Genomic DNA, 13,556 nt, shown 5'->3' with positions numbered 1-13,556 from the left:
TAATGATGTAGCCGACTTGAGTCGAGTATCCAAGCTCGTTGAAATTTACCAGATATGTAACTCTGCTGAGTCGATTTCTTGCAGGAGTGGCCCCAGCATGTGAAAAAGAGCCTTGCGCTGGGTCAGTCCATCATCTCATGTCTTCCCCCGTTGCAGATATTGGGTCCCGCTACCACCCACGTGGCGAGGTAGACTCTACGACACATGGCGTTTTCGCCCAGCCGGCGGGCTATCTGTCATGTTGGCCGCAGCTTGCTTGACGTTGGGCGTCGCAGGGGTCTCCACTGTGTTTCGTTCCGTCGTGATCTAAGAATACCACCATATGATACACTACTTGAATGGAAGAGTAGGGCCGAGATATCATCGTCAACGGAGATGCTTCATTCACTAGAAGCGCCATATCTCATCTTCCAAATAACCCATGGCCTTCACAATCGCCTTTGCGTAGCAGGCCGCTGTCCAAACGCAGGCTCATCCGCCTCCCGTTTCACACCGGCAACACTCCCCGAATCCGTCTGGCTGAGCAAAGGCTCAAGAAGAATCAGCTCCCGATACCTACTTTTACCCAGCATGCTTTTCAAGAAGTCACTCCTCAAGGGAGAGAGAAGCGAGGCCATTGACTGAACGTGGCGACGCCACTTTTCGACCTCGTCCTTGTACTCTCCGCCAGTCTTTTCAATCACCAGAGTGTGCGGAGACCTGGTACGTTCCGTGGTCATTCGAAAGTACTTCTCGGTGCCGTAGAGAAGGCTATTTATGTGTTTGCGGCGCGCTTCTGCGGCGGCGAACCTCCAAACCTTCTGGTCTGGCGCTGTCAGGAAGACCTCCAGCTCGTCGCAGTCGCGACAAGCTGTCTTCTGACCCCGATAGGGCGCGCACCTACGCGGCTTATAAGTCCAGCCGACGGGCCTCGGTGGGAAGGGGCCAAGTTGCTGGAGGAGTCCTTCTCCGATGATGACCTCGAGGAGGTTTCTGACTGCCTCGGGGTTCTCGACAGGAATATTGTGCCTCTGCATTGTGGTCATCAAAGGAACCAAGAATGTCTCAACGACGTTGGCTTGGACAGCGCTAGGTTGCCACTCTGACTTCGTCCACACTAAGGTGTTGCAGCCTGCCTCGAGAAGTTGAAGAGCTTGCTCTGCGGCGCCAAGGGTGAGGCCCTCGTTGACCCGGTAGGCGAACTCCGTCAAGGGTCCGATGACGGTTGCTGAAAGTGCGGCGTAGGGTGTTGAGGTAGGTGTGATGTCCTCGCCAGAGAGCAAGAGCTTCGGAAGTGCGTTCTGAACCATGTACACATAGATGTCTTTGGCGTTCCTGAACTCTCTCTGCTCTCGTTTCACAAAGACCGTGTTCAAGACCTTGTAGATGAGGTCGCGGTTGCCGCGATCAGCCAAGGAGGGGATCAGGCTGGAGGAACGATGTCAGCAAAATCTGTGACGGGTGAAGGGCGAAGCACCTGGAAACTTACCTTGACATGATGCATTCCTGGTCCTCATGCCTAGATTCCAATGTTTTTGTAAAGAAGCTGAGTTCATTGATGCCAAATTGAGGTTCGGTCTTCAGCTTCAGGGTCAATTTAGAGTTGCCCCATTTACTGAAGGAATCTCTGACCGCATCTGATTTGAAGCGGGGCGTGAAGTGTTGAATGCTATTCATCAAGCCCGACAAAGAAGCACTCCCGGTAGTCTCCCCCAACCTATCGTGTGTTAGTCGTCTGTAATTCGAGGCCAGAGAGATCAATGTCGCTCGCCTGAGCTTTACCAACCACTTGTCCCACTCAAGCGATTCCATCTTCTCGCCAAAGTTCTCTTCAATGTATCGACACGTTACATTGAGGGCTTCGTTGTAGGTGTCTTGACACGCCTTCGCCGCGGCTGCCATAGCGAGCTGAAACAGCTTCGTATCATCCAGCTGGAGAGCCCAGTACACAGCAACGGGAGGCGTTGTCTTTGCGAAGGTCCTGTAACCCCGATCGCGTGTTTTAGGAATTTCAACGCCGTGGCTCTGGTGGCCGGGTGATCGCGGTGCTCCTCTAGATCTTTCGTTACAAGAGCGACCATATTTCCTGTGTGGGCATCAGGACCATAGGAACTCACCCGTAGGAACTTATCCAAGGCCGACTTTTTGATGAGCACAGCGACCTGCCACAAGCATTAGCTCTAGATACGTAGGAATGCGTGAGATGTAGTAAGCCAGGGGGAATATACCGTATCATGATAACGATACGTGCTAGGGGCGCCTTCGTTGCCAGTGAACTCTCCCTCGTCCTCGCTGTCCGGGTTGCGGTCCGCGAACATATTCGGCGTCATAACTTCGTTGTCATCGAGCGTATAGTCTGTTGCGATTTGCTTGCCTTCGGGGGTGAAAATGGCGTCGAGGCATGTACCAGATTCGGCGTCATTATCATAGTAATCTTCATCCTCCTCAGTGGTATCAGTTTGATGCGCAAGCAGGAGGAAAACTCCACTGTGCGCACCGATGTCCTGTATAGCCTGACAGACCGCTTTATCTCGACCCTTCATATTTCGGAATGAGAGACTCGACTGAGAGTACTTATGGTCTAGGGGATAGACAAGCATGTTATTGCCGGGATAATTAACTTGCCATTGCAGCAGTACCTGCTTCACCTCCTGCGCCTGCTGCCCGAAGAAGCCCGCCGACTGCTTAGCAGACCCGTTCTGGACGATGTTGTAGGTCAGGGCCAGGCGATATCCAGACGTCAGCTCCTTCACCTCGTGCGTCACGTCGGAGAACCAAGCAAGAGTGGTAATGTCGAATGTAGACGTGGGCGCAGTGGAGAAAACGCGTTGATCGGAGCCGAAGGCGAGGTGAACATCTCCACCCTGATGCTCTGAGGGAAGGCAAATGACGAGCGTTCCCACCATGCCTGGTTCTTTCTCGGAGTCCTTGTGGCGCTTGAAGAATGAGCCCTTCTCATACAACAGCAGCTTGTGCGGCTTCACCGAGACGTCCGTTAACCCGAGTCCATCAGCGGCCGTCAGGTAGACCTTCTGCAAAAAGCCGGCCCATTCTGGGTTGATGAGTTGGAACTGGGCGTGGTTCAGTTCCCACGTCTTCCGCACTGAGGTGTCGACGACGGTGTCTTCACCTTTGCCAAAGGGTGCTTCCTTGCATGCTGCCTTGATCACCTCAGCATCGCTGGTTGTTAGCGGAAGAGGGAATGCTGGGTGGCCTTCGATCCTGAGGCCCGGATTGGCGAAGGTGGGGTAACGGGTGAAGTTGGCAATGTCACCGACGGATTTGATGCCGTTCAAGCGCTTACGCAGGATCCGCTTCCACGTGCCGAAGTCGACTTTGGTGTTGTTTATCTGTTTGGCGGGCGCTTGGTCGTTGGATTCGTAGTCTTCAGAATCCGAGCTGATTGACACAGCTGAAGAGTAGTTCATCGTTACATAAGGATGAAAGAAAGGCCTGACTATTATGTCGACTGATGAGAAAAGGGGATAAGTTTAATGTCCATTGGAAAGGTATCCCTGAGACGTCATTGAACCTTGCTGAGCGCGTCGCCGCCACGCGTGTAAACGCGTCCTGAATCTGCACTGCCGATCGCGGGGGATCAGTACCCCGCGATCCTCCCTGTTCCCCCATTCTCAACCTCGACAAAAATGAAAATGATTTCAACTTGGGAACGCACGTCGTGAAAAAAAAGAGGAAGACAATTTGAATAGAAGCAGTAAATTGCGGTTCCTTTATTTGGGACCAGCCACCTGGTGATACTTGTGCCGTTGAGAGCAACGTGAAGATGGTCTGCTAGTGGAGCAAAAGCCTAAATTAGACATTGGAAGCATGAAATGCTTAACCGAACAGCAAAGTCTTTCCCTTCTGGAGGCCTTTAGGATTTCAACCTCATTAGTACCATTGCTTCTTCCACTGCCATGTTACAGGCGCATTTGGCCAAGCCAGAACACTGTTGGTATAAGTCCGATTGCGGCCCAGAAGCAGCCATGCGTCGTCCGGGGACCCAAGTTCCTCATCAACCTGCAGGACATCCGAGTTCGCCAGCGCTGTGTCCTGGTAGATGATTGCAGAGTCATATTTCCCACCCAGAAGGTCCTGCGCAATTTGAACCAGCCCACCGGAGGTCACTTGAACAACATCTGACCATTTGCTGGTGTCGGTGTAGTTGGCGACAGAGGGGTATAAGATGCCGATTGATTGTGGGTTCGCAACGTCCTTTCTGGTAGCCACCACAATGGGCTTACTCGGGGAGATGAATGTGTCGATGATGAAGACGTTGCGGAAGTCGCTGCCAACTATTGATGAAGCTTGAGGATGCACGGCATTCATCATGACATAGTCGAGGGTGTCATTCTTCAGCGCCGCGACCGCGTCAAAGAATGAGTCGTAGTACGAAATGTTTGATGTCTCTGAGATTCCGTGGAAGTCAAGGTAGCGTCTCATGACGAGGTCATGATTGGTTCCTTTTGTCAAAGTTCCGAAAGCCAGGTTCTTGAAGCTGGAGGCCGAACAGCTTGCCACACTACCAACCTTGAATGTCAGAATCGTGAGTCTTCAACCTAGAGCAATTTGGCATTCACTTACGTTGAACCAACAAGAAGCAAACTAGTCAGCGCAGAGCGCGTTGCCATATTGCACAACATTCCGAAACTCGCTATGAACGCCGACGACAACCTAGTATCGATAGTTTTTCCAAATCAAAACCTACAAAAACAGGATCATTTAAAAAGTCGAACGACTGAAAAACCATCCAATTCAGCAGAGACATGGTTGAACAAGCGAAGATAAGCAATCTGCGGGGAAACATTCCCCAGCCACTCTGCCATGGTTCAAGGTTGCGTTGGTGATGTGCGCCCCTGTCGCCGAGTCATTTTCAGGCTTAACCCTGTTTTCACGATATTCCGAAAGTGAGGATTAAACACAACAAAGATCTCAATCATCGCCGTTCCGTTCTCGCCATTTGATAGAAGACAATGCGGGGAATCTGGCGGACCCGTTATCGGAGCTCCAAACCAGTCAGATAATGTGGCAGAGTAACGAACAGCTCAGTGAAGTGCGGGGGTCATCCGAGATAATGATATCGTTATCTGTGAGATTTTTTGACATATTCCAACTCATTAAGCTCATGGTCTTAATGAAGACACGACAGGTTCTAAGGGATCCATTGCCAGGACCGGGACACATCTTCAAACCCTCCATGTATTGCCAATGCCTTTTCAACGAATACGCTGGACTGTCGAAGAGTGGGGTTCTTTCCCCATCAACGTCATCCCAAAAGCTAGAAAGATTTACAACGTGGGAGAGCCGCGAGGGCTGAAGAAGTACCTGCTCTGGGCTGACTAAATGGTGCAGTCCGCCTGAGAGTTGTCAGCGTTCCCCAGGCACACCATTTGCAACCCGTGCCGCTACCGCAGTGGATTCTGCACTGGTGACATCTATCTCTCTGTAGATGCCCGGCCGCAGCCAGAGCTCAGACGTAAGAGCAGCTTAGTAGCCCTCACATTTCTTTGGTCGTGAGCCCGCTCAACATTTGCATTCGAGTTCTGAGCCTCTGCCGTCAAGTACATGCACCTCACCGCCATCAAAGTTCAGCTTAATGTGCATTGCACTGGGCTCTTTCGTGATGCGGGCCACAGATAAGCAGCCTCCATGATGGGTGGTGGTGTCGACGAATGATCGCCCCGAATGGTCTCGAGACATACTAAGGCTTTCAGGCAGCGGCAAGGCAAACTCGAGAAGGCGACCGAGACACTGTTAGTAGGCTGCCGGCTAGAGGCCTTAAGCATCGGGAAGAAATCGCATTGGTCGCCTGTCCGAACAAGGTACTGCGAAGCCAAGTTCTGACACCATAATGCGGCTGCGTAGCTCAACTAATACCGGGGTGTGACGGTGTTCCAAACTGGTCTTACATGCCGCAATCTGCAGGAATGTTACCACCAGGCCGCATACTGCAGCCGGTCAGCCGGTGTAAGATCAGGCGACCAATGATACGTCAGTAAACATCAATGGAAGAAGAAGGTTGGATGAAGATTTTCTTGGCGAGAAAAGAGGATCGTGGTTATCTTCCCGCTGGAGCTTCGCCCGGTGACCATCGTTTTTCCACATTTATTCAGCGGTCGCATATCCACGGGGCTCGACCGATGAAATGGAATTTCGCCCAACGCACAATACCCTTTGAGTTAAACATCTAGCGGATGTCTACTGCCACATAGTCTCACCACGATGGAGGACTCGAACGTACGATCGGTCCTTTCGATCTACCGAATCAGGCTGGATGTCCTCACATCCTGGCTCGAGCATAACCATGGGAAGCAATGTCAAATTGAGGTAGAGCAGCAGAAATCCTTAAACTTCCGTTTAGTAACATCTGGTATACTAGGTGAAAGGCATAAAAGCTGTGATCTTTGCGCCTGTGGAGCTGCAAAAGGTAGATTTGGTTCATCTTCTTTCTGCCATTAACATCCGTTTACTGACTACAAAATCAAGAGCGACATAGACCATTTGAAGAACTTGAAGGCCTGGAACCCACCGGTCAAGAAGACTTGAAACACGGGAACTTTGGTGAGGAGGCTCTGAATTCTATGTAACTTCGTTTGCTAGTTGCCAAGTCAAATTACGAGGGTCACATCCACCTGCTGCTCAATGACGAGCTCATGTTACTTCAAGACAACTGGCGGCTGAGGTGATCCAATATGCACTAGACCCCTGTAACGTTGAGAACCCGCTATACCTACCACAGGTAGCCTGCATTAACAGGGCAAACCTGTATGTATCCGCCTGCTATGTACAACCCGCTGTAATAGCTAGTAGTTCTGCCTTATGGCTATGCCTTGCCAGGCTTGGAACCGTGGCCTGCCGAGTGGCCAGTAATGCTCCAAAATGCCCAGAGAATCCAAGACGGGGATTTTATTCGCCTATTTGAACCATGGTTCACATTAAATTCGGCAACCCCGCTCTACCAGAATCAGGTATATCTTAGTCTCAATTATTGACCGTGAACCATCTTCAGAGCTCCATTCTTGTCCCTCGGAACATCATGCAGAACCACGACCCACAAGACGAGTTTGCTGAACTCTGTCATAGATACAGAGAGTATCCAAAATTCCAACTTCACACCCAAAGTCCCCAAGAGGCATGGTATAATGAAACGCAGTGGGACAAGCTTCAAGAGAAAGAGAAGACTGTGTTTGGCGCCACACATGAAAACATCGACGTATGGGAGACGGGAGGTCTCAATAGTAATGGTCCCGCATTCAATCTAGTAAACCACGGTGGTACTGATGGATTGTTCAGAATTCCCTGCCCAGGAGACCAGTATCTCCGGTGTCAATGACTTGAAGCAGCACCTTGTTCGGAGCGATAAGGACCCTATTGTCCGTCATTTGTAAGTGATACAAAGGCCTAGACAATGCACGGCGTTTTGCTGAGATCCATACAGGTTTCTGGCGTCACCAGACTCGAGATCGCCTTTGAATTGCTCCGTGGATATGTTTAAATTTGCTTGCGCATACCACCGAGTAGATCCCTACTTTCTTGAATCACTCCATGCCTTCGGGGAGCAGGATGAGCCTGTTGATCTTTGTCTCTCCCAATTCAGGGGAAAGAACATTCTCAGCGCTGATTTCAATGAGTCCCTGGAACTGAAGAAGCTTGGAAGGTCTGGACGTGAGACTCGAGTTTCGTATCTCTTGAGGTCTGTGGAATTTTCAGAGAATGAAGAGGAAGGACTAAACTGGAAGTTCCGACAAACTGCGAACTATCATTCATTCGACTTGAAGACCGGAAGAGCCCTCTGGATCAACATTAAAGGAAGCGAACTTTTCAAGGAGCGCATCTTGCAGTTTCGACACCTTCTGAATGTCCCGCCCAAGACAGAATTGAACGAAGATGATGTCTCACACCACCTACAAGCATCACTTGCCACTCATGTCATTTACTTGTCTTGGTGCGACGAGAATTGGCGCCAATTTATCAACGACATAGAAGGAGCCGTAAAACGCATTATTGCGCCAGCCAGGGAAGCACTTGTCGATGATCACGTCGGTGAAGACGGGTTAGAAATCTATCCGAAGCTCATGAGGGAGACAATATCACGGAAATCAACAACGAACTCAAAGACTAGCCCATCAAAAACCAACACTATGGTTTCTGGTACGACCCTGACAAAGTCGCCAATGCTCTCTAGGATGATGAGTGCTACAAGCTCAACTCTTAGATCTTGGACTAGGACGCAGAAAGATTTACCAACAGACCTGGAAAAGGGGCCACCACAGGGAACACCTGCCGACAACGCCAGCACCCCGTCTCTCGGACTAGACCCTCGAGGAATGCTGAAAGATATCCGATTCAAACACGTGCAGTCTCTTCACCACCATGCAGAGACAATCCAGAAGTCGATGTTGATCTTGGATCTCAACGTTGGCGTCCTCAAAAACATTGGGGAACACTATAACAACCTCGCTGCCACCGAATTCAAGGATATGGATGCTTGCAAGGCTGTTATTGACGAGTTCTTGAGAGAGATTGCTTCCATTTCAAAGATGCTTGAGACGCGTTCGAGACAACTGAAATGTCTGGCAGCCAACCTAGAACAAGGCGTATCTTTGGTGAGTAACCAACTCGTAGTTGTGCTGGAGTCATAGGAGATTGAACGAGGTTGACTGACAGAAGTTCCATAGTACGACAAAGCTTTACAGCAGAGAAGTGACCAGATTAACACCAAACTCGCCGAGTATGCCCAGAAGAACAGCGAGCAAATGCAAATAATATCCGACAAAACCTCACGACAAACAACTTCGATGCATGTCATTACCGTCGCTACTCTTTTCTTCTTGCCAGCCACTTTTGTAGCAGTAAGAGCGAACGTTCCAGCAATATCCAGTTTTATCTGAACCTCTGACGAAATGCCAGACATTCTTTCAGAGCGGTGTATTCCTCTGGAACGAAGAGACACCGGAGGACATGCAGGCACCATTCAAGTGGCAAGGTGACAATTTTCGACTGTTCATCAAGATCACCATCCCGCTGACTATCGTTACTATTGGAACATGGCTATTCGTGTACTTGAGACTGAGGTGGAGAACAAGCAACCTTTAGAACATGGAGTGATTCTGTGGAGTTACTTTGGCGAAACCACCGACAGGAACCTTTACTATTTTAGAAGCAGAAGTGTCAAATACATGTAGAAATTGGATGGAGTTCACCCAATGGAACTGTTCCCTGAAGACAACGTCTCATTGAGACCTCGCCACACTGTCAATACCCACATGCCGGCAAAATTCGCTAATGAAGAGGCCATTGTGGCATACTTTTGGTTCGCATGGTTTCTCGCCATGTCAGAAACGATATGAGGAAGTAAGATTCCCACGTGCGTCAAGCGTCTGGGCTACCGGCTTAGCCGTCATGGTGTGGTAGCCAAGTCCAGCTCGACAAACCAAGGCAATTGCCAAGTCGGCGTGATGAGCTTATGCATGCGGCAGGCTACGGCATCCACGAATGGGAGGCGCTTTAGGGAACCGGGGTCAAAACCATGCAAAATAATCCCTGAGCTTCCTGGATCCAACTGGTTCTCCCGAATCAAGAATGCAAAATGTCGCGCTGAAGGGGGAGTGGGGGCTACGATTACTGTCCTGCGGTCTGGCAGCCACAATCCTGTTGAAGCCACCGGTCGCCTACATGGTTCGCCGTTTTATTCAGATTATTTCCGATGTTTCCAAAATGGAAATAAGGCTGGAGGCAACCTGCACCGTCGTCAGGCTCACCAGTTAAGTAGGCAGCACGCCCAGGGGACCCCACCAATCTCCGTCACCAGCATTGCACAAGACTTCAACTGCTTACTAGAAACCGGCATTACTTAACGATAATTTCTATCGAATATCTATCCCTCCTATTTGCTCATTGGTCGGTGTCACTCCTCTCGTATTATGGAACCTGTCGGAGCTGTGAAAGACTTTCAGCAACATGTCGCCCAATACATCAAGGAATACGACTGCTACGGGAACAGTGCAGAAAGGGACCACGTTGAGTTCATGCCACAGATTGAACTTGGCCGATTCTGGACTATCGAGAAAATTGAAGATGTTCTCTGCAGCAAGGAGCCTCACATCCTGGATACCGGCCAAGAAATCAGGGAACATTACCTCGTTGTATTCTCCGTTCTGACGTTCATGGCGCGACATCAAGATATATCTGTCTTCATTCGGTATAATGTGGATGACAGCGGGCTGCCACTACTAGCAACACCAACTGCAGCCTCGGAATCCAGCAGCGATCGCGAAGTGTTCGAGCGATTCCAGAAATCCCAGTGGAAATTTTGTCCACTGACACTCAACATGGGTAGAAGTGAGAGAAAACCAAGCAAGAGGGAATTATCTCCTTTCCACATCATACCAGTTTCGAAAACAGAAAGAATTAGTCCGAGAGAGTCCGGTCGTCGTGACGATATTTGTCTTGACAAAGTGACGTTGCATGAGCAATGCTCCACCTACAAGGTTGACAACCCCCAAAGAAATCGCTCCTACGAGAAAACTTCTAATGCATACTCTGCTAGACTGTTGTATTCAAGGTTCTTCGGGGTAGCAGTGATACCCTAAAGGTCATGTACGATAATGAGGTTGACATGTACAAGAACCTTATTAAGGAAGACTCATTCAATCACATCATGAGATACTACGGTTCTTTTCAAAGCTTAGATGTGCGGGTAATTATACTAGAGTATGCCAATGGTGGCACTCTGGAATCCTTTTTCGAACATCAACCTCCTCCGCAAAGTAAGACGGAGCGCGAGCTGTTTTGGAACTGCTTGATGGGTCTGTCCAGAGGGTTAGAGCGTATTCACAACCTGACTGATTCGAAAGAATATTCGAAAGGAGCCTGGATGCGACGAGGGTACATATTTATTCCTGCCTACTCATGTTACGTTGATGTACTGACATTACCATGATAGGACTCATCAAGACATACATCCACAAAACATTCTAGTCTGTAATGAGGGCTTCGGAAATATGCATGGATTCGCGTTCAAGTTTGCAGACATGGGAACTGGCCATATCCGAAGGATGAGGTACAAAGGTCTCGACGAGGATGCCATGGACCAAGAAGGCAACGGAATGTACAGTAAGTTATCAAGCTTTCTTGTCGTTTGACGAAATACTGAAGAATTATAGGCGCACCCGAGGCCTGCGTGGATAATAAAGGCACAAGAGGCATACGAGGAGATAATGACGTCTGGGCATTAGGCTGCGTTGCAAGCGAAGCGCTGGTTTGGTGCCTTCAGGGCGACCGTGGGCGTTGGCGCTATCATAACGACCGTATCAAAGCCACACAACAAACCGTGTTGAAGGATGGATGCCATGTAGGCGCATTCCACGACGGGACATGTGTCCTAAACACAGTTGAGGATTGGCACCAAAACGCAATCAAAACCGCTGCAGGCGACACTGATTTCTACACCCAACTGAGCAATCTCATTCTCGGTCGGATGCTCGTTGCTGAACCAAAGCATCGAGTTGATGCTGCTGAGCTCTATAACGAGTGGAACTTGTTATTTCCAAGTCGGCCCGTACTTCTTCCTACGAACCACACCGACCCAGGACCATCTACACACTCTAAGACGGATGGTTTAGAGTGTTTAGTGAGCGATTCCGTGTCACAAGGCCCCGTCAGATCCTTGACAACCCCTGCTATCTCAGCCACGCCACATGAATCAAGAGGGTTGCACATTATCACCACAATCCCCGAAGACAACTTTTTATCACCGTCGCCAAGTCCAGGACACACTCCCAGTATCTCAATTACGGAATCGCCCCAGGAAGAATTACCGGAAGAACCCCCGCGGTTGACAACATCGTTGAGGGTAGGAAGGACGTACGAAGACCGAAGACATAGATCTGTTTCTCCACGGCCGAGCCAAGTGTCCAACGGGAAAGCCACTGGCCATTCAGTTGGAAGCACCGACCGAAACTCAATACCACGAAGGCACACGCTTTCGGACAGCGGCGTTGGCCTAGATTCACGACCTCAGTCAACTACTCAACTACAGACTGACAGTATGAACACGGTCTCGAAAACGAACACAATTATTGGAATGGAAAAAAGCGGCTCGTCTCACTCGGCGAGACGTCGAGATAGGTCCGCTCAGCAGAGTTTCGCAAACGAAGTTGGTTCATATAATCAAGCTCAACTCGAAAGTAACATGACGTCAGGAAGCAGAGCCTTGGAGGACACGTATAATTATACACGATCTCCTTCACCATCTGATCGAGGGAGTTCGCAACATACAGTGGCCACTAACCCACAGTCATTAGATCTCATTGCCACGGTTGACCTGGTATGGCACATTTGCCTGGCAGACAAAACAGGCCTCTCCAAATATCTCAACCCGACTCCCAAGAAGCAGCGTGGCAGGCATCCATTCAAAATATTTCCTCAACTAGCAATAGATGTCAATAAAGTCAAGGGGGACAAAGGACGGGATCAAGTAAGTTTTCAAGGAACGCCTAGAGATAATGAAAGTGCAAGAAGATAACCGGCGACAGATTTTCCTCGTTGATGATTCAGCATCTATGAAGAACCACAAAGAGGCTGTAGGTCGGACTTGCCGGGTTCTTGCGTATGTTTTGAAAGAGGGGGGAGCCGATCCAGACGAAGCATTCGATCTTTACTTCACGTCAGCCCAGCCGAATGTGAGATCAGGAAAGAGTTCGGACCTTCAGAAAGCTGTCCAAGAATGCAAATTTTCAGATAATACCTGCGACATGCAATCGAGCTTAGACCTGATAGCCACCAAGGTCATCCAAAATCGAAAGCAAGTCAGCATTTATGTCTTGACAAACGGCCATTGGAACTTGCAGTCTGATGAGAAATTTTGTGGCGTGGATTTCCCCATCCGACGCCTAATCAGACATATCAAGAAAGAGGACAAGCAGAGAAACTGGGTCGGTATACAGTTCATTCGGTTCTTCGACCAACCCTTCTCCAACGAAGACAAACTTGGACGGGAGCGGTTGATAAGACTGGATGAAGAACTGGAGACAGAGGCTGATCGGTACGCTCTCATTCCCGTGTCAATTCCCAGGTTCATTTCAAGGTTTCGGAGGAAAGCTAATTCCACATTTAGGGACATTGTTGACACCACGGACTTTGGCAAAGACGTCCACAAAATGCTAACAGGGGCACTCTCTCGATGGGAAGACGCTGTTGGAGAAGGAGAAAAAGACTTTGAAACATGAGGAATGGTTTCTCCTCGTATGTGTTTGTTTATTTGTATTTGGACTTGAGCATTTGCGCGAGACATCATTGAGGGCCCGAATCGGGACCAACAGAGCATCAAGTCAACTGGGTAAGTTGATGGTAACCATTGGAATCATTTCGTCCGCAGGAAGCTAAGTCTTAACGTCTACGTATTAGCGATGAGGCGCTGCTCTGTAAAATCATGTGGTGAAAATTTTGTACCCTCAATTGAATGTAAGCCCAAACGATCGTGTTCTCAGGCCTTGCAAAAATGGTACCCGGCATGGGGAAAAGAAGTCATGCGTGAAGGGCATGGTATATGAAAAGACTGAAAAGGGGTGGTATCG

General features: G+C 49.5%; 4 protein-coding genes across 4 annotated transcripts; 2 read left to right on the top strand and 2 right to left on the bottom strand.

The window, feature by feature from the left end:
- Positions 1–428: 428 nt before the first annotated feature.
- Positions 429–3,407, bottom strand: CGCA056_v012034 (uncharacterized protein; the record flags this gene model as incomplete). The annotated part of the gene is made up of 5 exons (XM_037327278.1): positions 429–1,407; positions 1,469–1,696; positions 1,766–1,947; positions 2,097–2,141; positions 2,208–3,407. The coding sequence occupies 5 exons, from the start codon at positions 3,405–3,407 to the stop codon at positions 429–431; spliced, it is 2,634 nt and encodes an 877-aa protein (XP_037174514.1).
- A 463-nt stretch (positions 3,408–3,870) lies between these two features.
- CGCA056_v012033 (uncharacterized protein) lies at positions 3,871–4,610 on the bottom strand (the record flags this gene model as incomplete). Its single annotated transcript, XM_037327277.1, has 2 exons — positions 3,871–4,501; positions 4,564–4,610. The coding sequence occupies 2 exons, from the start codon at positions 4,608–4,610 to the stop codon at positions 3,871–3,873; spliced, it is 678 nt and encodes a 225-aa protein (XP_037174519.1).
- Positions 4,611–7,015: 2,405 nt separating this feature from the next.
- Positions 7,016–9,075, top strand: CGCA056_v012032 (uncharacterized protein; the record flags this gene model as incomplete). Its single annotated transcript, XM_037327276.1, has 5 exons — positions 7,016–7,217; positions 7,273–7,363; positions 7,418–8,585; positions 8,658–8,831; positions 8,890–9,075. The coding sequence occupies 5 exons, from the start codon at positions 7,016–7,018 to the stop codon at positions 9,073–9,075; spliced, it is 1,821 nt and encodes a 606-aa protein (XP_037174520.1).
- An 827-nt stretch (positions 9,076–9,902) lies between these two features.
- CGCA056_v012031 (putative serine/threonine-protein kinase) lies at positions 9,903–13,208 on the top strand (the record flags this gene model as incomplete). The annotated part of the gene is made up of 6 exons (XM_037327275.1): positions 9,903–10,469; positions 10,529–10,866; positions 10,925–11,094; positions 12,285–12,457; positions 12,516–13,024; positions 13,097–13,208. The coding sequence occupies 6 exons, from the start codon at positions 9,903–9,905 to the stop codon at positions 13,206–13,208; spliced, it is 1,869 nt and encodes a 622-aa protein (XP_037174517.1).
- Positions 13,209–13,556: the final 348 nt, after the last annotated feature.

Source organism: Colletotrichum aenigma (genome assembly GCF_013390185.1).
Source record: "Colletotrichum aenigma strain Cg56 chromosome Unknown KSG_Cg56_contig08, whole genome shotgun sequence".
NCBI lineage: Eukaryota > Fungi > Ascomycota > Sordariomycetes > Glomerellales > Glomerellaceae > Colletotrichum > Colletotrichum aenigma.
Note: the sequence above shows the minus strand (reverse complement) of the source record. Positions and strands in the feature narration are given on the sequence as shown.